General features: G+C 38.6%; 2 protein-coding genes across 7 annotated transcripts in view; both read left to right on the top strand.

The window, feature by feature from the left end:
- Nucleotides 1-221: 221 nt before the first annotated feature.
- On the top strand, nt 222-8,409 carry rbmx (RNA binding motif protein X-linked). Of its 5 annotated transcripts, none has more exons than XR_005992474.1 (10): nt 222-512; nt 613-738; nt 2,307-2,413; nt 2,494-2,659; nt 2,793-2,933; nt 3,133-3,250; nt 3,662-3,790; nt 3,870-3,958; nt 6,253-6,353; nt 8,266-8,409. XR_005992474.1 is itself a non-coding variant. In XM_041797713.1 (9 exons), exons 2-9 carry the CDS (start codon nt 630-632, stop codon nt 5,049-5,051), a joined length of 1,149 nt encoding a protein of 382 aa, XP_041653647.1. In that variant the 5' UTR covers nt 222-512; nt 613-629; the 3' UTR covers nt 5,052-5,361. The 5 variants fall into 5 exon arrangements, 3 of the variants coding, with proteins under 3 accessions (XP_041653647.1, XP_041653646.1, XP_041653645.1); XR_005992475.1 differs by having other exon boundaries at nt 6,253-6,357; XM_041797713.1 differs by lacking the exons at nt 6,253-6,353; nt 8,266-8,409 and adding an exon at nt 4,735-5,361 and having other exon boundaries at nt 2,820-2,933.
- A 456-nt stretch (nt 8,410-8,865) lies between these two features.
- Nucleotides 8,866-23,956, top strand: part of arhgef6 (Rac/Cdc42 guanine nucleotide exchange factor (GEF) 6) — a 55,177-nt gene continuing 40,086 nt past the window's right edge. For both annotated transcript variants that reach the window (XM_041797098.1, XM_041797097.1), the window contains exons 1-3: nt 8,866-9,176; nt 11,292-11,375; nt 19,492-19,576. In XM_041797098.1, coding sequence (XP_041653032.1) covers nt 9,012-9,176; nt 11,292-11,375; nt 19,492-19,576 — 334 coding nt within the window. In that variant the 5' untranslated portion in view covers nt 8,866-9,011. The remainder of the gene's footprint in view (nt 9,177-11,291; nt 11,376-19,491; nt 19,577-23,956) is intronic.

Genomic DNA, 23,956 nt, shown 5'->3' with positions numbered 1-23,956 from the left:
CAATTCAGGTAAAAAGCTCACTAGGAGGAAGAAGTTACACTGTTGGCAAATCCTGACAATAATGTCTGACTCTAGAAAAAGAGCGGGATACCGTACCTTAAAAAGGGTAATTTTGGGGGAAATGTTTTGGACTTTTCAAGTATGATCCACTAGAGGGCGATAGTACAACAGTTGCGGATGCCAACTGCCGTTAAACCCCAGAAGAAGACAGGCTTTGACCCGCCTCCACCGGAAACAGTAAAAGGGAGTGGAAGAACCGTTGTTCACCATCACACACAAAGCCGCTTCACAGTGCCGTTTGTTTGCAGATAGCCGTGTGAACACATTGAACAAATTGCATGGGTGTTATTTTTCCACATTTTTTAAGTAGCGTTGACTCTTGTGTCACTTCTGCTCTGCTTGTAGCCTGACTTCTTACTAGCTAACGTTAGCAAAGTGACTAGCAGCAGCCGCTGGCACGTTTATCGCCATTTTGCGCGGTCTAACAGCTTTAAGACTTTCGCCAGCAGGAGGTAATCCCAACAAAACGTTTGGAAACTGAAAGCACACGAATTTGACGTGTTATCTTTACAACACTGGTGTGCTAACGCTTAACGATATTATTTGTTGCAGTGTTTGGATTCGGCGTTATGGCAGAAGCAGACCGACCTGGAAAGCTCTTCATCGGTGGACTGAACACCGAGACCACCGAGAAGGCCCTGGAGCAGTACTTCAGCAAATATGGCAGGATTGTGGAAGGTGCGAAAGGAGTCATTGCTGGCTATTTTTCTTACTTCGTTTCGGTGTTGAAACCGTAAACAATGAACATTCAGAGCCTTTATCAGTCTTGTTAACGCCCAGTAGTTTATATTTCGCGCTTATAAGGCGTACTAGCGTGAGCTTGAATGTAAATGCAACCAAATGTTTGTTCTCCTGTAAGGGTCTTTGATCATATTTTCATATACCTAGAATTCCCAGATAGCCTATTTTGTAATCAGCTGATGAAAATCTTAATCGCAGCACATTTTAAACGCAGATTAACTGAATTATCATCTTCTATTTGGCCTAGAAATGTAACAACGTCCCCATGTAACTACGAACAAAACTGCAGTTCTCCTTTTATCATGAATAGAGGCCATCTGCTTTTTCCTTCACTGTTCAGACTGAAGTAGCTAAAGCAAGTATCAGTGCCAATATAAATAAATATATTGTCGTAGTAACTATACAACCGAGAAGTTAAAGATGATTGATTAGATTTCTTAAGAATAATCAGGAAGAGGTTTATTTTGTATTTTCATTGTCAGATAAGTTATGTAAAAGCTAAAGTAAGTTAGGGATCATATTATGGACATGATATTGTATGGGAAATAATCTTGAAAGGCTTGACATCCTTTTTGCAGACCTAAACTTTACTGCTGATATTTACCATCAGGATACCAGCTGTTTAAAACAAATGTAACCAGGTACTTCCTTGAGATTAAGATCTCAATTCAAGAGACTGGCCTAAGCAGTGAACCAGGAACATCAAAATACTAAAGATGAGAAACAAAGAAAAGGATCAAACCAGCTTAATGAAGCAGTCACATTTTTAAGATACAGTGTCCTTTAACATGGTTTAAAATGATCCAGTGAGACTAGATCTTTCAGATGTTAGGTGCTTTGTAAATTATTTCTAGTCCACAGAGCAAAATAAGTGAAGGGCCTTTACCCAGATTAGAACAAACCCTTTTAACCTGGTAGGAAAGCCTCTAGGAAGAACAATGCTGTGGATTTACAGATTAGTTTTAGTGTTAAAATCCGATTCACCTATTATCCTCAATCTTTAAAGTGTGGTCTAAGGTCTTAAGTTTCAGCTCTGGACTACAGCTTCTTTGCTTTAAGCACTTAAGAGCACTTTTTTGTTTGGTATCAAGAATTTTGGATTGGGGAACCACCATGCAAACCTGCTGTCTAAATGGGGGAATTGATTTTAGTAACAGGTCAGTTCTAGTACAGAAGAAACTTGGATGTGTGTTCCTAGTATTTCTTCTTAAATTGCGGTCAAACTCCCATCTGTATAGGTGTGCAAAACTTTAAAATCTTGATAAAAATTGCATTGTAAACAAAGTATCAAGATTTGCATCTTACGGTGTGTTATGCTCTTAATCTGGATCATGGTAAATTATGTCCCTCTCTAGTGTAGTCCCTATTGCTGTAAAGCAAAAAACCTTGTTCCAGAAGTGAAACTTTTGAACACTGGGAGCATGCTTGTTGTGGTACATTTAGTCTATCACTAATGTAAACTATCACTTATAAAGCACCATTTCTTATCTGTTACCTCCTTTTAGTTCTTCTCATGAAGGATCGTGAGACAAACAAATCAAGGGGTTTCGCTTTTGTTACTTTTGAAACTCCAGCCGATGCAAAGGACGCTGCCCGTGAGATGAATGGAAAGGTAAGCACAATTTTCATTATTTAGCCATGATCTTTAATGTAGCTGGTGCTGTGGTTTTAACTGTTATTCTACTATTTAAGTCTCTTGATGGTAAGCCTATCAAAGTGGAGCAAGCTACAAAGCCCCAGTTCGAAAGTTCTGGCAGGCGAGGACCTCCGCCCATGCACTCCCGTAGTCGTGGTCCACCCAGGGGCCCCCGTGGTTCCAGGGGAGGTCCTGGTGGTATGCGAGGTCCACCATCAAGAGGTGAATATTGGATTCAACTTGCTCTGTTGAGATTTTAAAGGAGGATGTCATAATAAAATTTGTTCACTTTATTTTTAACTAATTCTCTTTTGAAGTTTAAGTATGTTAATATTTGCATTTCTTGTCTGTTAAGATTACTATGATAATTCAGGGAATGTAGAACCCTTCTTTAAAGGAATGTCATCCAGAGGACCCCCCATGAAGAGAGGGCCACCTGTCCGTAATGGAGGTCCCCCACCAAAGCGATCTGCCCCCTCTGGCCCCATGAACAGACGTAAGTACCTGAGGTTTAGGTACTTAATAAAACTAAAGCAGTCATACATAGTTATAGTAACATTGTAATGGCAGGATATCAGAATGTCTACTTTGGCAGATTTTTCATCTTTCTTTTCTGCCTAACTAAGAGGGTTTTTTTGGTTGATTAACCAGTTTGTCAATACTTCCATGTTCCATACTTCTGTGGTATGTTCCAGCCCCCATGTCAAGAGACAGGGATCCCTATGGTCCTCCCCCACCTCGGAGAGATTCCATGATGTCTAGGAGGGATGATTATCCATCTCCAAGAGATGATCATTACAATTCTAAAGATAGGTAAGGCTTTTAACTTTTGGTTTCACCATGCAGTCTTGCAGAGTGTGAGTGTCAATATATATTAGAGGTTTTTAAACGACTTGAGTGGATTAAAAGATACCATCGAGTGTCAATTTGGGCAGCTTTTTAAAATGTAGTCCTGTCTTGGTCTTTGTATTAAAGTGTTAAGTTTTAGTCAAATTTTAGTCATTTTTATGGTTTAATTTAGTCTAGTCGTACTCATCGACCGAAGGTAGTTCACTAACATTTTTAATCATAGTTTGAGTTGACAAATTAACACTGGTATGGATATTTGATAAAGTGTTATGGTCATCTGAAATTGTACCTATAATAACTAAACAACTTCACAATATGTAACGTCAGCTATGTTTTGTGCTGATGTGCTGAGGTAAATTCTGCTCTATTTCACAGCTACTCCAGTCGGGATTACAATTCCAGAGATTCAAGGGACTATGGACCACCACCCCGTGATTATTCATACAGAGATTACTCCAATTCCAGCTCCCGGGATGACTATGGCTCAATGTCCAGAGGATACAGGTAGAAGAATGTGCAGCTACAAAGGATGAGTTAGGTTAAATTTTATGTACTCAAACTAACCTTTTTTTTCTATTGGTAGTGACCGCGATGGTTATGGTGGAGGCAGAGAACCAAGATATATGGACCGTCCAAGTGGTGGCTCCTACAGGGAATCATATGATGGTTACGGTAAGATATAACTCCATAAGTGTAATGACAATAGAGAACCACTTGAGCAAAAGAAGAGCTGTCCAAAATAAACAACAGAATTCCAGCATTGACTACCACAATCTCCATTCATACGACGCTCCTTTCCCCAGAAGAACAAGCAACTCAGGCACTCTCTTTAAAAGTTTTCTGTCCCATGGCGGCATCCCTCCACTGCAGTACAAGCTGAATACTTTTCTTCTATAGAGATATAACCATTGGCAGCTCAACTTATGTTAAAGCTCCGCCCAACTACTACAGTCTCTAGTTTTGCTGCATTAAGGAAAAAGAATAGTTTTTTTGTCCCAGTCTCGTAAAGAACATCTAATGTGGCCCAGAGAGTTTGCATCCATAAGGAACCCCAAAGTCTGAGGAAAAATGTTTCACTCTGAGTTGCCAATCAAAGCACTCCCTCAAGGAGTAAAGTTCATAAAAACAGCAAGACAACTCTGAAAACCTCATCTTTACCTTCAGTTCTAACACTTGGAGCTCAAAATGGAAAAATGACTACTCAGATCAATGGCATGCTGAAATGGGTACCACTGCCCATTTATCCCCTGTGCTTGGATATGTTACTACTCATATAAACTAGATTATAAATAATGATCATTGAATGACCTGATTGGGCATTTCAACATTTACTCAGTTGAATTTGTATCAGTGACAGAATCAGTTCTTTTGGCAAAAATGAGCACCTGACAGCGCAAAAAAATGTATAAGTGGAACTTTGCCAATTACCTGACCCATTGACCCTGCAGGTAACTCTCGCAGTGCCCCACCTTCAAGGGGCCCTCCACCATCCTATGGTGGCAGCAGTGGAAGCAGTCGTTACGATGACTATGGCAGCAGTTCCCGGGATGGCTATGGCAGTCGTGACAGTTACCCCAGCAGTCGGAGTGACCCATATCCACCTAGCCGTGGTGAGCGAATGGGCAGGCAGGAGAGGGGCCCAGCTCCCCCTGTTGAGAGAGGCTACCCTCCTCGTGATTCATACAGCAACTCAAGTCGTGGAGGGCCACGTGGTGGCCGTGGTGGCAATCGACCTGATAGAGGAATGTCTCGCAACAGATACTGAACTGGACTTGAAAACACGTGAAAGTACAAGCTCTCTCCGTGCACAGTTAACAAGTGTTTGGGAAAAAAAATCTAACAACGCAAACTAGCCATGTCTAAATCTGTGGAGTATGAAGCTTAGCTTTGAATTTGTATTTTGACTTCCCAAGTTTTTTATGTGTAAGTTGTTTTTCTTTTTTAGTATTTCTCTTGCTCATGTAACAGTACAGTTACCAAGTGAGTGTCAGTTTTTACGTTCAGTGCTGTTGGAATCTGCAATGCCCTATAAGTTTGGCTTTCCTTCTCTAATAAAGCTTTTAGTTGAACCTCAACCACTGCTCATCAATGATCAAACAATACCAGAGACCGTACTATGAATGTTGAGTGACAACGTGATATTTCAAAGTTTCCTGCTGACTCTGCTCGTACTATATAAATAGTCGAGTGACCTCTGTTGATGCTTAACACAAATATACCATCGACTGGACGCTGCTCTTTTCAAGGGTCAGGCAAATGTTACTGTCAAAGTGTTCCAATGTAGTTCCTTGGAAATGGATCCATCACCCTAGAGCCATATGATGGCATGCAGCGACAAAACCAAAGGCAACAACAACCAAATGCAACTCGACTGGTAGTCAACAGCTGGTAAGCAAAGCAAACCTCTTTGTTTCTCATCTGTAAATGAGTTTCTAATTGACCTGTATTGCAGTCTCCTCTCAAAGGGCGTCATTCAAGACCACTTTTGCCTCCAAGGAAAAAAAAAAGGAAGTCAACTGAATGTGACTTTTTCCATTATAGTCCATTTAATGAGCTTTTCCCAAGAAGTTTCATCCTGTTCAAAAATGAAAGATTTAACAGCCATTTTGCCAAATGGGCCCTCGCAGCATTCACCTTTTGCCTTAACAATCGTCCCAACTCAGTAAAGTGATAAAAGCAAGTTATTTTTTATACCACAGACTAAAATAATATTTTGTAAGACATTTTAAATAGTAAACATTCGACAACATTATAAAGTCATTTTTTCAGTACTGCATTTCCTACAAGCATGCCAATTCAAACAATGGAGACCTCTGGAAGAACATCGTCCGTGCTGCCAAAACTGGAAACAAACACTGAAGCAAATTTGCAGTTGGACCAAGGATGACAAAAATTATATTTGTAGATGTTAAATTAATACATGATTAAGAGAGAGGCATCTTGTTAATATTTTGTTCTTATTGCAGGATAACAAACACTCCAAGGCAACTGATCTTGGAACTTACCTGAATTGAGTCCTCAAGTTAATGGACCAAGGAAACTGCAGCTCATGTGCAGTACCAGTGTGGTGGGTATGTCCAGCGGACTTTTCCTTTAACTTAGTTCATGAGTGTTGTAGTGCTGTAGTTTAACCTGAGCATCTATTTTCAGGACTCTTGGCTTTGACAAGACTCGTACTATGCTCAGACTTCAGGTGGACAGGGTTTCAATATGCTTTTAGAAATCAAATTTAAGACTTTTAAAGACCTGAACTAATAATTAATACCACTCTTAGCACAGCAGGTGTGTGAGACTTCCAAGTACATCAAACCAGGGTCGACTTTTTATTGAATTTACTGTTTATGAAATGCCACATAGTATAGGACAAAGACCTATTTTCTGGACCAAATTCAATTATTTCTGGCACGTTGAATACCTCTATTCTATCATGTGTGGCACATGGTGATATTTTTCATAGCACATTTTTGCTGGTGTGCTGAGCTGATTCCAAACTGTTTCATTACCAAAAAAGCAGAATTATGCTTTTGTCAGGGAAGACCTGTTAAAATAAGGGTAGGCTGCAAGGATTTAAGTTGGATACTTGGTAGCCAAGATGTTAAACTGTGTGGTGTTTTACAAGAGTAAAGAGTATTTAATCACAGGGTTAGATAAGATCACAGAGGGGTCTGAGAGTCCTCCTCCAGAAAACTTAAAACATCCAACTCAGAATACCTGGAATTGTGTAGGATAATAATGCAACAATTTGTGGCGGAAGATGATTAAAGCTTGGCTGGAAAACAGACTGGATCGGGTCAAATGTGCAATTTAAGACTTACATCAGGAACCCTGGGTGGGGGAACTTTTTTTAAAAAATTCGGCCTAGATGATTTATTCATCTCTGAGAGAAGGCTGACACCTTCGACCTACATACATGTTCATGTGCCTTCTTGTTCAGCAACAGTTTGTGCATAGTGGTTTCTCTTAGATTGCAGTCACATTGCTGTGGACTGCGCTAACTGGTTCTCAAAATGTAGTATTCTGATCAGTAACAGGTTGGTTACACGCATTTTTTATCAGACAGCTGCAGTGATCCCAATAAAGATGTGTATCTCTGCAGTAATTGAGGCGTGCTGTGTAATTTGCATGATGTATAATAGCTTTTTGCCAATATTTACATATTCATTTTAGCTGATACTGATATGCTATATAAATGTAGTCCAGACATAAAACTAAATTCATTAAAACACTTTAAAGTGGAAGGGTGAACAAAGAAACTTCAGTCTTTGTAACAAACTTTGAATTATAAGGGTTGAGAAGGAACAAAGGCTTAACCTGTCATAGATCTGCTTGCCCTGCCTAAAACTCTACAAATTTATTCGTACATACTAAGTGTGCTATTTAAAGCCAATATGTTGCAGATAATGGCAGAAATGTTCATATTTTCTTATAACAATCATTTTTAAGCTTACATCAGCAGGTTATATCTACAGCCCTGTGAATATTTTGATCTGTCAAACTAGGTGCAAAAGTTTTTGGTTTTGCTTCTTACATTTCTCATGATACTTAGTTTCCTTGCTACATGGGTAGAAACATTAACAGTTGCTATAAACACTTGTCAATAGAACACAAAGAAATTGCCTGAAAGGCCTGCCCTACTCAGCATGATTTCTACTGCCAGCAATTTAAGTACAGTATAAACATGAAAAAACAAAGAGGGTAGAGTTCAAGCTTATCGTAGGAGAACTAAACATGATTAATTACAAAAATATACTAAAGTAGAGAAGTATGGATGGTTTTGGAACTGCTCAGACCTAACCCTAAGGTTTGGACTCAGGAAATTGGGACTCAAGGTTTAATGACTTGGCTACAACACTGATTCATATTGGAAAAAGTTGTTTGTTGGGACATGAATTGTTACGTGAATTCAATAGTTGTGGTTTCATGTGACTAATTGAACTGTGGGTATGCAATCAACAATTTTCAATTCCATTGTCTTTCAGATGCTGGCACAGGAGTCTATCAGGGTGCTGGTTGAATCATTTCTCCAAGTGGAAATGTGCATCAGGAGTTGGGAGTAAAAAGGCCAGGGACTTGCTCAAGAATGGGTTTTTTGTTGTTGTTGATAATAAAGAGATTTTAAATGACTTTGTGTGTGCCTGTGGTTTTTCTTGTCAGGAATGCAGTATGATTAAAACAGTTATCAGAATTGATTCTGTAGTTGTATAAACATTTAAGTTCATGTAATTTACTGATATAGATATATTTTACCTGTTTGGTAGCTTTCTGAACAGTGATAAATAAGAGCTTATGGCTTCATGCAACTGTTGAGCAACTAGGAAAATACTTTGTTCCTTAAGAATATTTATGCCATGCAAAGGAATGTTAAGGAGATGTTACCATATCACATAATATCTCGAGTTAATCCTACAATAGTGGAATATGCTGATGCAACTTCAATCAGTTCCAAAGTACAGGTAAATACGCAATATTATATGAGAGAAAATGCTCTCTGCCGCCTTCCTGCAACTTAATCGCATAAAAAGCCCTCCTGTGTATTGTTGAGGTGCCTATTTGCCAGTAGGGGTGATCATCGGTTTTGCGTATAGAGACAACGTCGTCCTTCCTTCCCCCACCGCCTCTTTTTTAACTTCTAGCAGAAGTGCGGATGTGAGTTGCATATTGATACGGAACAGGCCGCCACTTTTTAAAGCAATGCGTGCTTAGGCAATGATCATTTTGTGGAGCTATGAATCCAGAGGAGCAGACTGTAACGTGGTTAATATCACTAGGAGTGCTCAGCTCGCCTAAAAAGAACATAGCGGACCCGGAGGAGTTTTTGAAAACATCGCTGAAGGATGGGGTCGTCTTGTGCAAGCTCACGGAGAGGCTCATACCTGGTCTCAACCCCAAGGTGAGTTGTTGGTTTAAGTAAACTAAAGTCAACAAAATGCCTAATGATCGACGGCTGCTGTTGTAAGGAAGGGAGGGGTTTGATTATAAAGATACCGACAGGAACTTCTCCAAGCAGCTGCAGGCCTTCATTTTTTAGCGCACAGTCCACGAGAGGAGAAGTTTACACAGCCGCCTGTGCTTATCCTGTCTAATTCGTATTGCATTGAAAAGCTGATCCGTTATGTGAGTTTTTCAGACGCAAAATTTCAAGATGTGGTTTCCTGTGAAGCGAGGAAAATGTTCCGCATTCTTGATATGAGTGAGTCGGTGTGAACACCCACTTAAAGCAGGACAAATTTGGTAGGGTATGTGCATGGAGCAATGAACACAATGGGCACGTTGGAGCCTTTCACAAACAGGTCTTTCAACGACTTTTAGCAGCTTGATGAATTATCGTCAATATCACGTTTATTATGAGTGTTAAGATGACAAAGTTAATAATGATAAACAACAGTTGCAACGACTTTTCGTCACTTCCTCTTGAAAGGCTCTTCCCGGTGCGACCTCCCCTTTGAAAAAACGGCGTCAACACAACTGGAAATAAGAGTAAAACCGGAAGCAGCAACTTCTCTTTTATGTGTAAACTGCCCTGCATAGATTCACGTGTTCTGGCTGGCTATGTCACTTTAAAAACGTACAAGCAAAAAAATATCTGGGGGAAAAAAGCTTTTCTTTAAGTTAATTTTAGTTAAAACGAGCCATATTTATTGGCATGGGAAATACATGTAAACATCGCCACAAAGAAGGAAAATTAAACACAAGATAGAACAACTAAACCTGGCACAACGTATCTGTATGTCAATGCATTAAGAAATAGGAAAAAAACGTCTTTTGACGTCTTTTTCTGTTGTGAATATTAAAACAGAGCTGTGCAGAATTGCACTACTGTAATTTGCATAATGGTTTTCAACTAAAGATGGGAACCTTTTTACTGAAATGTGGACGAATAATGGACAGATAATTGAAAAATTTATATAAAAATAGAAGCATTTGAAAATGAAGTTATCTTTAGTTGTATTTAATAATAAAGTAAAAATAAACGCTAAAAAAAGTCATAGGAAATATAGGAATACTAAAAAGAAAGTTAAATTATGCTAACTAATAAAATATTGAGACATTTATAACTTAGTGATGTACAAAGGCAGCTTACGGAAAACTCATAAGATCCAGTCATTTTATATATTTCAAAGAGTCTTACTAATGATATGAGCTGATCTGTTGTTTTGTTTTTTACAGTCTATAAATTTTAGAGTTTTAATTTAATCCTGTAGTTCATTCGGGATCCAGGAAAGTTAGGGGCATATTTAAAAGTATATTTTCATATCTATGGCGTTTTATATGCCCACTCATATAAAGAGTAATAAAGTGATAAAAGAGATTTAAAGTATGTTAAGACACTATTTTTCCAGTTGTTGTTGCTGCTGATAGCAAACGTACTTTTTCAATGCAATACGAAATAGACTGGATAATAACAGACCTCTTTTTTCTTTTGTGAATAATACTTGGCTAACCTAATTTGCATAATGCTTAGTTAAGACAGTAACCGTTTGCTAAAATGTATAAATTAGGCATCTGAAGAAAAATGGGAGAATTTTTTAAAAATGTTCCATATTCAAAGTATATATGCAAATCTAAGGTTATTTTTTGAGTGTTCACTAATATTAAGAATATGCAACGTTAAAAGAGTTTTAAAGTATTATTATAAGACGTCATTCTCTATGCTTTTGCTGTTGTTTGCTAATATACTATGCTCATTTATGCATCTGACGTTGCTGTCCAACGCGACTTTTATTTTGAAAGTTAGCAAAGTAAGCGGATGTTTGGCATAAATCTGTCCATCTTGACATATGTGGTGTTAATGGTTATGTGTGCATGAAGGAGACGCAGGAAGAATCCACAGTTATTTTTTCAACTGTATGTCACCTCAGTGGCACTGCTACTACAATGTTACCTTATGGTTTTCTTTATACGAGCTAACAGAAGTGTAGAGTCGGTTTCCGGTTAGTACTCGTGCCTCTGTGTGTCATTCAGAGAGGTATGTGTTAATTTATTTATCTCGTGTGTGCGTGCTTAGTATTGCCAGGACCCGAGAACTGAAGCGGACTGCATTTCCAACATCAGGGAGTTTTTGAGAGGATGCTCATCCTTGAAAGTAGAGGTAAGTAAACAGTCAAGTTTCCTCTTCAAATGTGCGATGTTGTGACTCGGTCTGACCTTTTCTCTGTCATTATCACCTTCTTAGCCCTCTTACCCCTCTGCAGTTTACGCAAACAGAAGACTTAAACACAGTCTTGCTTGTGTTGTTATCTGCTTACCTTAGTGGCATATGCTTTCCTCTCACGTCCATGCTGTCAGTCACTCTCTCTGACCAGACAGGAACTATTAACCCTAATGAACATTAGTTTACAAATAGTTAAGTTGTAAATAGAGTTAGCTTCTTTTAAATGCCCTGTGTCATCTACACCTCAGTGGCACTGATCTATGTTTAAAAAAACTCCCCAGGGTGTGCTATGTACAAAAATAATGTTTTAATATTGGAGTAGAAATCATTTGCAGATGTTGGGAGTATTCTCTGTTTTTGCACCAGCCTGTCTGTGACCACCACACTGGACAGTGATTCCTCCTCCAGCTTTATAAATACGCCTCTCTGGTCTTGAATCACATCAGTTGGTTTCTTTAAACAGCTAATTGAGTCAGCAAGCCTGGCTTACTGCAAAGTCAAGTGGTTCAGTAGTTGTGCCCAGCTGGCTTGTTATGTCTGGGAGGTCCCCTTTGCTTTCATCCACCAACCCTGCCCTCGCCCCATAATTAGACCTTTCGTGGCCAGCCAGTAGCTCATGGACAGACGTTTTTTGGACGATCCACTGTCAAATGTATCAGCCAATGGATGTTTTTGGTGCTACAGCTAAAGCCCTACCCATCCTTTGGTCAGTGATGTGATCATAGTGAGGAGGAGTTTTACTCTGTTTTTTGCCTCAGAAAATAGCGCTTGTTTTTCCTGAGTGCACAAAGAGAGCAGTCATACTGCTTTCACTTCTGCCCTCAGATGCAGAAAGAGGAAGTGCTCCTTTCTGCCTAAGGCTGTAGCATTCTACTTTACTTGCATGGGATTAATTCAATACACACTAGCACAGTTCTTCAGAGTAGTATCATCATTTTGCACCATGACTCATTGAAACAGCTGGTCCTAACAATGGTAAAAAATATCAATACTTCTAACACCTATCACTGATGGAGATCAATACAGGGATGCAAGGCTTGGCTTCATATTATTCTGTCAATAGAAACAGGGCTGTCCAGAGATTTTCCAATACAACTTTTACTTCCCCATATCTTTTGTTTATACCTGAACTTGATTCTTGGCGGACACAGGTACCTCTCTTGTGCTTGGGCCATAAAGAAAAGTGAAAGTAAAGACACAGTTACTGATTTATTTACATACAGGTGTCATTATCATAACTTAAAGAAACATAAATTTAGAATTAAGGATGAAAAAAATCTGTCTGTTGAGCGTTGATATCAGCCATTATTTACTCTTTGGCCCATTGGAAAGTCATGTGGCATGCATTGATGTTTGTAACCATTGTCTATCTGTTGTGCTTCAACAATTTGATGCTTGAAAGCTAGTATATTTGAATGCTTATTCAGAAAAAAAGCTTCTTTACAGGGCAGAGAAGGTCTGCTGTTACAAAATCTCAGGGTTTCTTACATGGTTAAACAGGAGAAAAAATGACAACAGTGTGGGAGTCTTGCATGATTCCTGGAAAACATCAGAGACGTATATGCTCACCGGCCACTTAATTAGGTACACCTTGCTAGTGTGTGGTTGGATCCCCTTTTGCCTTCAGAACTGCCTTAATGCTTTATGGCATAGTTTCAAAAATGTGTTGGAAACATTCATCAGAGTTTTTCACATATACTGACATGATAGTATCACTCAGCTGCTGCAGATTTGTCAGCTGCACATGCACGATGCAAATCTCCCAGTCCGCCACATCCCAGAGGTCCTCTATTGGACTTAGATCTGGTGATGGCGTAGGCCATTGGAGTACAGTGAACTCATCATCATGTTCAAGAAACCAGTTTGAGATGATTTGAGCTTTACATGGTGCATTATCCTGCTGGAAGTAGCCATAAGTAGATGGGTACACTGTGGATGTAAGCCAGCAACAATACTCAGGTAGGCTGTGGCGTTTAAACGAAGCCCAGGGGGTACTACGCGGCCCAAAGTGCACCAAGAAAATCTTCCCCAAACCATCACACCACCACCAGCCTGAACTGTTGAGACAAGGCAGGATGGATGGATGCTTTCATGTTGTTTATGCTAAATTCTGACCCTACCAGCTGAATGTCACAGCCGAAATCGAGACTCATCAGACCAGGCAACATTTTTTCCAATCTTCTATTGTCCAATTCTAGTGAGCCCCTGCGGATTATAGCCTCAGTTTAGTGTTCTTAGCTGACAGGAGTGACACCTGGTGTGGTCTTCTTCTGCTGCTGAAGCCCAGGGATGGTATTCTGCATACCTTGGTTGTAACAAGTGGTTATTTGAGTTTCTGCTGCCTTTCTATAATCTTGAACCAGTCTGCCCATTCTCCTCTGTCCTCTGACATCAACAAGGTATTTTTGTCCACACGTTCCGCTCACTGGATTTTTTCCCTTTTTCTGACCATTCTCTGTAAACCTAGATGGTTGTACATGAAAATCCAAGTAGATCAGCAGTTTCTGAAATACTCAGTCCAGCCGTCTGGCACCAACAACCATGCCACATTCAAAGTCACTTAAATCCCCTTTCTTCCCCATTCTGATGTTTGAACTTCAGCAAGTCCTCTTGACCACGTTTATATGTCCAAATGCACTGAGTTGCTGCAGTGTGATGCAGCAACTCAATGCAATGTGCAGATGTACCTAATAAAGTGGCCAGTGAGTGTAGTTCGTAAGTAATGTTCTTGTGACTCCTTACAGCTTTTTTATGCAACAAACCTCATAGCTCATTTAAAAAACAGACAAAAACACACATAGAAGTTTGAAAAATATTGGTTATCAGTATGCTAAATCATGGATCGAAACATCTGTATCAGTATTGGAGTTGTAATGATACCAGAATTCTGATATGATGGTACTAAAACTAAAATGATACTGATGCCTGTTTCCATACCGTGGCAACAGAAAATGACCTCCAAGGTTCCCAAAACTGGTTGTTTGCTATTTTTTTGTTTGTGTCCTTCATGCATATTGCAAAGGGTCACTGAACACAACATGGTTACTCAAAATACTTCCCCTAAATTATCATTAATAATCTAGAAGAAGTGTGTGCAGTGATTCTGCTCACTGTAATTTCTTATTTCCTTGTTTAGCATGTTGTGTGTGTGTCAGTGTTTGTGCAGACGGAGGTGTGAAGCTGTCATTAGTCAACAGGTCTAGACATAAAGAAACATTTTGGGGCAAGGTGACATCACTGTCTCTCTCCTCTGCTCTCTATCTGTCTGTAACAGACACTAACGTTTACACATCCATCTTCATCAGACACAAAAGAGGCTTAATAAAACATTCATCTTTACTTTAAAGAGGAAAGACACAGCGGGCAGAGTAAAGCACATCTTCTGCATCAGCCAAAAAAATACTTTGAACTTGGCTGCATGTCTTCTTAGAGAGTAACTTCTGTGAAACAATCAGAAAATAAAGTCTCATTTCTCTATATCACCACATTATTTATCATTAGGGTCTAGATTAGATCTAGATTATTAGGTCTCTATTTGTTCTTCAACTGCTGCAAAATACTCTTGAAAATTTTACATGACACACAGTACGCTCTCAGCAGTGAACTGTTTGCTTTATATTGTCAAGTAATTCACCTTAGATTAGTTTTGCTTTACTGCTCTAAACAGTTATCACTAGTGGCACCCTTTATACATGTTATTTTTGGGCAGGTTTGTTTTGGACATGGAGAAACAAGCATACTGTTAAATTCTAAAACCTGTTTCTGATTATTGACCAGTATAGGCCAAGGAAGCTACTTTTGAAGGCAGTTCCAGTAGTAATCTATTTCCAGTATTTTCTCCTAAAAAAATTTGTAAAAATGTTTCTGCTATATGTTTTAAGATTATACACTCTTTTTAATGATCATTAAAAGGTATCAAGTCCCAAAAAGCTGCATTTCTTCAGTCATGTTTTTTTTTTTTTTTTACAAATGTCTGCAGCATGAGAATGAGGAAGAGCACTGTCTTAACTGCCAGAAAACATCCACAACATTTTTGCAACAAACATTTGCTGATTGATTTTTGCATTTTAGATAAGTCTGTCAAAAAATTAAAATCACAATTAATATCAGGATGTTATTAATGCAATTAATTGCATCATTTTAAGCACAGATTTGATCTTAGGAAAAATCACATGGTGCTAGATCAGATGAATAGAGAGGTTGATTATTTTGGGATTTGTTTTTGGGCCAGAAACTGCTTTACTAAGAGCGCATTGTAAGCTGGTGCGTTGTCTTGATAAAGAATTAAACCAGTTTTCCTCAACTGTGGATTAAACCAGTTTTCCACAACTATGTTCTCTTTCTTCGGACGATCTGTCCCAGTTTTTCTAGAACCTGTTTGTAATAGTGTTGATTCACAGTTGACCCCACTCCTCCAAAATTTTACCCTTCGTAACGGTTATTTACTCTCGTCAATTAACAAACTAACTCAGAATTTAAAATCAAACCGACCAGTGTGGCCCGGGCATAGTGGATCTTACGCAGGATCAAAAAATGTCAATGTCCATGCAAAAAATATAGCTTCTTAGGTATTTATTCACAAAAGTTTCTCACAAACAATTGGTGTTCTTCTGGTGTGCTCTGAACTCATGCCTTCCATTAACATGATCAAAATTAATCCTCAAGTTCTCCCCAAACAAATAAAAAATAAATTTAAAATTATCAAACTAAACAAAATAGTGTGAAAAGCTCTTGATGTTAAAAAAAAGACAATCAGCATGGCCTAGAATTTGAACTTGTTTGTCGTGCTTTCTTCATCCTTGGTGAGGATGGTGTTTTCAAATGCATTGACTGTTGTTTTGTCTCAGGATCACATTTGGAGATCCAAGTTTCATCCCATGTAATCACTCCTAAAAAAATTGGGGTTTCCTTCAATTTGTCCCAAAATGTCTCCACAAATTTGCTTGCGTTTTTCTTTATCAATGGAGACCATTTCTGCTATCATTCATATACTGACTGGTTGATAATTTCGATTGATTGTTCAGTTTGTTAAATGTTTTCAGAAGTTTTTGATGTGCGTGGGCGCCCAGAACGTTTATGGTTTTAGATAGAGATGCTTAAGTATTTTTTTTTTAACTGATACCGGTGACCGATAATAACCGATATTTTTTTTTCAATTGTTGATTTAATGAAATTAGTTTTTTTGATGTATTTATGCACATCTGGGGGTAAGAAGAGGTTAATATTTAGTGAGCAAAGGTATTTATAACTAATTCTAAAATAACTGGTGTTTTTCAAAAAACAAAGAACCATTCTGACTTTATAACTGTTATTAAAGTTAACTTTTTTAAACATTTGTGTACCAAGTAAAACATACACAAACAACTGACATACATTTCCCCCCTTTTACCTTGAAATAAATTACAGTATCTTGAAAAGTGGTCAAATCTGACATTTCAATCAACTAAACTAGAATTCAGCTGACTCATGTCAAATCAGACATAAAACCAAATGATAACAGGCTGTCATGCTTAACAAATGGAGATGCTTGGGGTCTTTTTTTTGCTGCAGAAGTCAGAATAAAAGAGAGCTGATGTTTTACATAAAGATTAAAAATATGTACTGACAGAGATAGGTTAAAATGTAAAGTCCACCGTGGTCTGTGGCTAAACTTCTGTTCCTAATGTCAATCAGACTGAATAAAACCACATTAAATAGAGAAGGCAGGGATACGCCTGTGAAAGTAGCAGTGGATCAGGAGACTGTCAGACTGATTTTGTTATTATAACGTTGCGCCTTTTTAACCTTGCAAAGCAGATGGACACGTCCGTTTCCTTGTTTCTCTCTGGCAAATCCATCTTGCGAAGCAGTACTTTCAGGCGCAGCAGAGTCGTGACGTAAGCAAGCAGCAGCAAGAGCTGGTGCAGTTATGGAGGAAGAGATTAGCGTGGATGCTGCTAAAGCGCCAGTTGTATCAGAACTTGACGATATTTCTTTGTTAAAAGAAGAACAAAGAACAGCAGTGAGTTGTTTTCTTTTCAAAAACGACAAAAGTCGAGTACTTACATGTCTACAGTTGCCATGTTTCGCATTATTCCTCAGTAGCTGCACACGCACAGCTTGATAGCGGCTACTTCATGTGTTTTGTTGCTCTGATTGGCCTGTAGAGATGTGACAGATAGAACATTCATCCAATCATTCTCCGAGTTTTGTTCAAAGCCTCTGCCTTTTCTCAAACGTTTCCTATTGAAGCTTTCCCAGATGGATGTGTGAAACACATCCATCTGGTCAGGTTAGGTTAGCGCCTTTTGGGTCTGGTAAACTTTCTGCAGCTTCCAATGCCTGCTAAATCAGCACTCTGCCTGGTTTAGCCTGTGGCTCAGTCCTAATGCCCGCAGCTGAGGCTAGTGGCTACTGCCATTTGATTTTAACGTCGTTAGGATGATGACTTTTAAGGGGCTTATAAGATCCGTTGAGGACTTCTTTCCACTCTTCAGGACCTTTGCAGGGCAAATTCTACAAACACTGTCGTGTTATCCTCCCTGTAAATACTGAATAACTCCACTGTGTTGTTAGCCTTTTGGCACTGAGGCGGCTTCCTCATCTTCTCTGGTGCTTAACAGCGGGTTGTGTACTGCAGCGCCACCACATTCCTTTGGATTGTGTAGTCTTGTGAGAAAGAAAACAAACATCTTTATTATCGGTAGAGTTTATCAGTTAATATAATTTATTAGCAGGATAATAAAAAATATGTAAAATATATGCAATATCGTCCGATAATTTATCGGTAACAATAATTATAGTACATCCCTAGTTTTGGACATCCTCTCTGCCTTCACAAAATCTTTAGTGTCATTCAAGCACACGTTGCATGCAGTGTTCCCCATACACCTCAGTTAATATACCAAAACATTCAGCTGCTGTTTTCAATTTCACCAAAAGTTTCAGGTTAATGCTCAACTTTTAAGCTTAGCAAAAACATGTGCACTTCAATCAGAAGCTAGCGGTGAACCAAAGACATCACTTATTGGAAACTTACAGTAGTTGTGCATGAACACCCGACCTTTAATATATAACACTCGGTGTGACTGTGAACTGGTTGTTGCCTCATAAGCACAGTCTCATTATTTAATAGCCATATTTCGTTTGTTGGTATCAGCTAAATGAATTTGGACATATCTGCATGTCGGATATGGCAAAAATTCAATATCATGCATCTGTAGTAAAGCCAGTGTGTCTGTACATCCCCAGTTTTCAGGAGCTGGATCTTTTGATTCTATTTCGAGTTTAAATAATCCTGCTTATGATCTTTGCAATAATCAAGCAGCCCCACAATTTTGTTAGATTTTTACTGGCTTTGTATCAAAGTTTAAAACTTGGTATCACATCCACCTTACTTTGAAAACGTGAATAAACATGTTCTGGATATTTTTATTTATGATGAAAAGAAACCTGAGTGAAGACCCTTAGGGTGATCCTTCACCCACAGATGTAATGGTCACACAGTCTTTAAGTCTAATGAGGTTCTACTACACATCTCAGTACCAAGGCAGTACTACTCAAACTCTATATTTAAGATGTTTTATTTAAAATGTGAAACCTTATCTGCTGGAGGAAAGACGATAGCTGTCTGAACCAGAGCAAGCAAGCAAGCAGTGTGACTGTGTGTGTGTTTATGAGCGCTAATGTGTGTGTTTTATGCCCAGCCAGTCACAATTGAATATCTGGCCTTTCTGTTTTTTTTACAAACCGCTAAATCACAGAATATGGGTCACTCTTGAAATATCAGGTTTTATCTCTGTCTTGTTACAGGCTTATTTAAATCCTTCAGTGTGCTACAATGTGTGCATGTGTGTGTTTGTGTGTCATGCTATTGTTTGTGCTTCAGCCTGGCGTTAGTATCCCTCTCTCTTTTATTCAGTCAGTATGTACTTGACACCCATTACCTCTCTGATCTCAGCCATAAGTAGTTTCTATTAAATTCTTACTCACTCTTCTGCAGTAAATTCTTACGAGGAGATGATGCTTCCCTTTTCTCCTCTAATAGCATCTTCTCTGCTCCTTCTTTATCCAGGGGTTTGAACCAGAGTGGCTCTACACTGGCGAGAACTTTGGCAAGGTACTGACCACTCTGCTTGCAGTCAACTTCGCCACACAAGGTAAGTAAAACACAGAATCAAAGCATGATCTTTTATTTGTACACAGCAGCATCTTGATGAGTTGAGTCACTATATTCATATTGCATTTTAAAAGCAGAAGTCTGCACAAAGGTTGCACGGAGGCCCAGGGGTTAGTACTGTTGCCTCACAAGGAGGTTCCTTGTTTGAATCCTGTTTAGGCACGGCCCAATTTCACACTTAAAACCCTTGGCAAAACAGCTCAAAACATGGCCTTTTTGGTAGTGGTTCTGAATGTTGAAGTCACTTTTTGACCCCCACAGTTAGTTCTCTGCTACTGCGTGACATCAACATACACTCCCCTCCAAAAATATTGGAAGAGTGAGGGCAGTTCCTTATTTTTGCTGTAGACTGAAAACATGTGGGTTTCACATCAAATGATGAATATGAGACAAGAGATAAACATTTCAGCTTTTATTTCCAGGTGTTTACATCCAGATCTGATACCAACTTAGAAGACAGCATGACCCACTGACACCACCAAACTGTAGCATTTTTCTTTTGTGATGCTCTTTCAGTGCTTGTTTGTTTTATGATTACTCCCTGCATTCTCCTCATTAGCAGGTAAAATGCATGCTCTGTATGGTTTTAGTCTCGAGATTGACTCCACATCTAGCCCCAGATGAACTCCTTTCTTTCTCTGACAGTGTGTTTTGGGACATAATCTTGCTCCATGATAAAGGATCTCCCACTCAGTTTGGTTGTATCTTTCTGTAAATTGGCAGACAAAATGTTTCTGTAGATGTTTGAGTTTATGCTGCTGCGGCTATCATGTGCTACATCATCAGTGAAGATTAATGAGCCCATTCCAGAAGAAGCCATGCATGACCAAGCCATGACATTACCTCCACAGATGAGCTTGTATGCTAGGGTTCATGAGCAGATCCTGTCTTTCTCCAAACTTAAGCCTTTCCATCACTTTGGTAAAGGTTCTTCTTGCTAATGTGTGGTTTGTGCCTTCTGGTATAGCCTCTGTATTTTGGTTCATGAAGTCTTCTGTAAAGAGTAGATTATGAAACCTTCACTCCTGTGCACAGTAGATGGTGATAAGTAGATTGCGAAACTTTCACTAATGTGAACAGTAGATGGTGATATCCACCCCCCTTGAATAGAATATGGTGATACTTTCACTCCAATGAACAGTAGATGTGATAAGTAGATGGTGATGTTTTTGCAGTTGCTCTGATTGATTTTCCATCTTTTCTCAGCTTCACAGTTGCTTGTTTTTCACCCATAGAGAGCTTTCTGGTTTTCATGTCGGTTACACCTCTAACTATAAATGCAGTCTGCACAGGCAAAACCCAAATCTTAAACTGTGCACAGACACACAGCGTTATTTATTGTTTGAATGTTCAGTGTAACAGGACACACCTGAGCAACAAAACAAACCTGTCAGTCACATGTTCTTATACAGTTGCAGACATGAAAATGGGTGGGTTCAAACAAAAGGTGTTGTCCTCTAAGTTGTGTATCAGATCCAGATGTAAATGCATGAAATGTTGAAACCCAAGTGTTTTCAGTCTACAGCAAAAATAAAGGGAGGGATAGATAGATAGATAGATAGATAGATAGATAGATAGATAGATAGATAGATAGATAGATAGATAGATAGATAGATAGATAGATAGATAGATAGATAGAGAAAAAGACGTACACTTATCAGCCATAATATTATGCCAATTGCCCATAGGTGCTAATTTATGTTTAACTGGTGGGTGCTCAAACCCTAACATGCCTTGTTGCCAATTAAGTAAAACTGTAGAGCTTGTTTCAGCACCTCAGATATTTAAACGGTGCTGACTGACATTAATGTACGCGCACACACTTAACAGTAAAGGTTAAGAGGGCCACAATTTACATGTTATTATACCTAATTATGTTAGGTTATTTAGGTATATTGTAGAAGATCAAAGCATAAGCATTCAATTTCAGTGAAATGAATCAAGTCCATCTATATATTAGCTGTACCTAGTAGATGTTTTTATCTCCTGCATGTGCTACTATGGTGGTCATTTTCACAGTCTCTGTCCATTTAGCCATTCTTAATCATTATTGGGTGTGTTACCAATGGGCAGCTTGCATGGCAGTATGTGTTTGTGTCACGCTGGGAGCCATATTCACTCATGTGTACCCACAGCTTGCATAATATCCTTTTTTGTTCATTTAGATTTTTATTGTTTCATGCAAAAGAAAAAAGAATGCAAAACATTAAACACAAACTCACCCCCATTACTCATAAGGATGCAGGTGAAAATACCTTTTCAGCAGAAAAGACCATCAGCAGTTTAGGGCTTATTATGTGACTCTGGAGTCTGTGTTCATGGTCTCTGTGGGTGTAGCAATGCAACAGAACCAGCATTCTTACAAATATTAAGTCAGCATTTTAAACTAATTTAGGCCTCTGCATGCTTTGTTATAAATGTTTAATGTTCCAGCTATTTGGCAACACGTTTGACAACCTTTATGTAAATAATGCAGCAGGCTGTGGGCTTTAGATAACGTCTTTATGACAGTAAAGATAGGTGCTGCAGCTAATGTTTATTTTTGGTTCGTGCTAGGAATGTTGACAATAAACTCAGCTCATAATATGATATGCATCATGATAACGGGTTCATGAAACATTTTAACCAAGATATATATATATTTTTTTTAAGTTTTAGAATGACATGGAATTTAAGTTTATTCATGAACAAAATGATTGTTTTATTTTGATTCTCTCACAAAAATATTTTTATCCCCCATTTTCTTATCATTTCTTTACATCAGCTGCAAACATCAAACATGAGAAGGCAAAAGCTGACTACACCTTCTATTTCTTATAAAGGAGAATTGCAATGTGATTTTTTTGTCAACTTGATTTAAAATGCCGATATCTGTATGGATCGTTAATTATGTTGCAATGACTGTTGCATGGTCTCTGTAAATGCTGACTATTTAATTTATAAAAATTTGCCTTTACAAACCAAAAAGACCACACAGTGATATCAAGGAAAAAAGAAATCTGCAAAACAGCGTTACAATAAATGTCTCATTGACAAACAGATTTCTTTAGTGTCTATTATGCTGATCCCTGGTGTAGGCCTAGGATGAGAAATAATATTACTTGCATCAGTGGTTCCCAAACTTTTCCTGTGGGGTTCCCCTTCAGCAGATGAAAATACTCTCAGGTCCCTCTACCCCTCAATGTACACATATAAAAATATGTAAACGTATGAAAAACACTCTGCCAGTCACAATTTTGCAAACAAATTCATTTCCTTTTTAATTTACTGCAACATTAAATCTCAGAAATTTTGTAGCAACAACATCAATCAACCCCTTAAACAGAGTTTCAAAGAGCTGATCCTCTGAAGATGAAAATTTCTCTGAAAATAAAAACTTGAATCAATATCTTTGAGATTTCTAGTCCCCATCCTACATAATTTCAGTGATTATCATGGGCTTATTTGGTGCTACAGATTTTCCCGAGTCTTGGGTGCAGCTGCGACTCTCAGTTAAATTTCAGTGTCTGGCTTTGATTTTTTTTTTTTTTTGTCTTGATTGAGGCAACAGAAAATCCTGTCTCACACTGGTAGGATATGTTGCAAAAATGTGTCAGGGCTGTCCTGCCTGGCAGTGAGTACTCCTCCTTCCCTCCAGTCCAAAATGTAGACAGCATCTTGGACTTGAACTGCCACTGCATTGTTGATTCTGAGGTGGTTTTGCTTAGCCCTGCCTTGCCGCGCTCTCCTCGCCATTATGCTGAGCCAACGGTCCACTTTGACTTAAATGGTACAGCCTCCTTCATGTATTTCATTCTTTTATGTTCAGATTATAGACATTATTTTCAAAATATAAAGACAGTTAATGTTGATCCGATGTCATCTTTTATCTTTATTGTTTCTTGAATTGTAGCAGTGAGACCAGAAGTAATGAGGATGTGCTACATGATTACATAATTGCTAATATTTAATATGAATTGCTGTTAACATGCATATTTATATCCTAATTGGACAAGACATGAACTATATGTTGGCAGTGATATTTAGTGCAAGAGAGAGAGAGGATTAACAGTTACAATTTTTGAAAATGGACTCTCAGTTTGCATTTTATGACTATCACTTGAATAAAATACAAAATATCCAGTCCGTCATATATTCTGTAATGAAAGTTGAAAAAAAGTGTAAAATCTCTCTAAAATCTCAGATAAAACAGCTAATCTGCCAAATGCCAGGCATCAGCCTCCATAATTGGCCAGGCTGATCATCAGGCGATTCCTTGTTCTTATGCAGGAATTTGACTGCAATTTTAAATTCAGACGTTTATTCCTCTCCAATGTACCTCTCTTATGTAGTTTCTTAAAGGGCACATCTTTTGCAAAAT

The sequence above is a fragment of the Cheilinus undulatus genome, linkage group 10 (assembly GCF_018320785.1).
Source record: "Cheilinus undulatus linkage group 10, ASM1832078v1, whole genome shotgun sequence".
NCBI classification, from domain to species: domain Eukaryota; kingdom Metazoa; phylum Chordata; class Actinopteri; order Labriformes; family Labridae; genus Cheilinus; species Cheilinus undulatus.
This window is presented reverse-complemented; position numbering and strand designations above follow the sequence as displayed.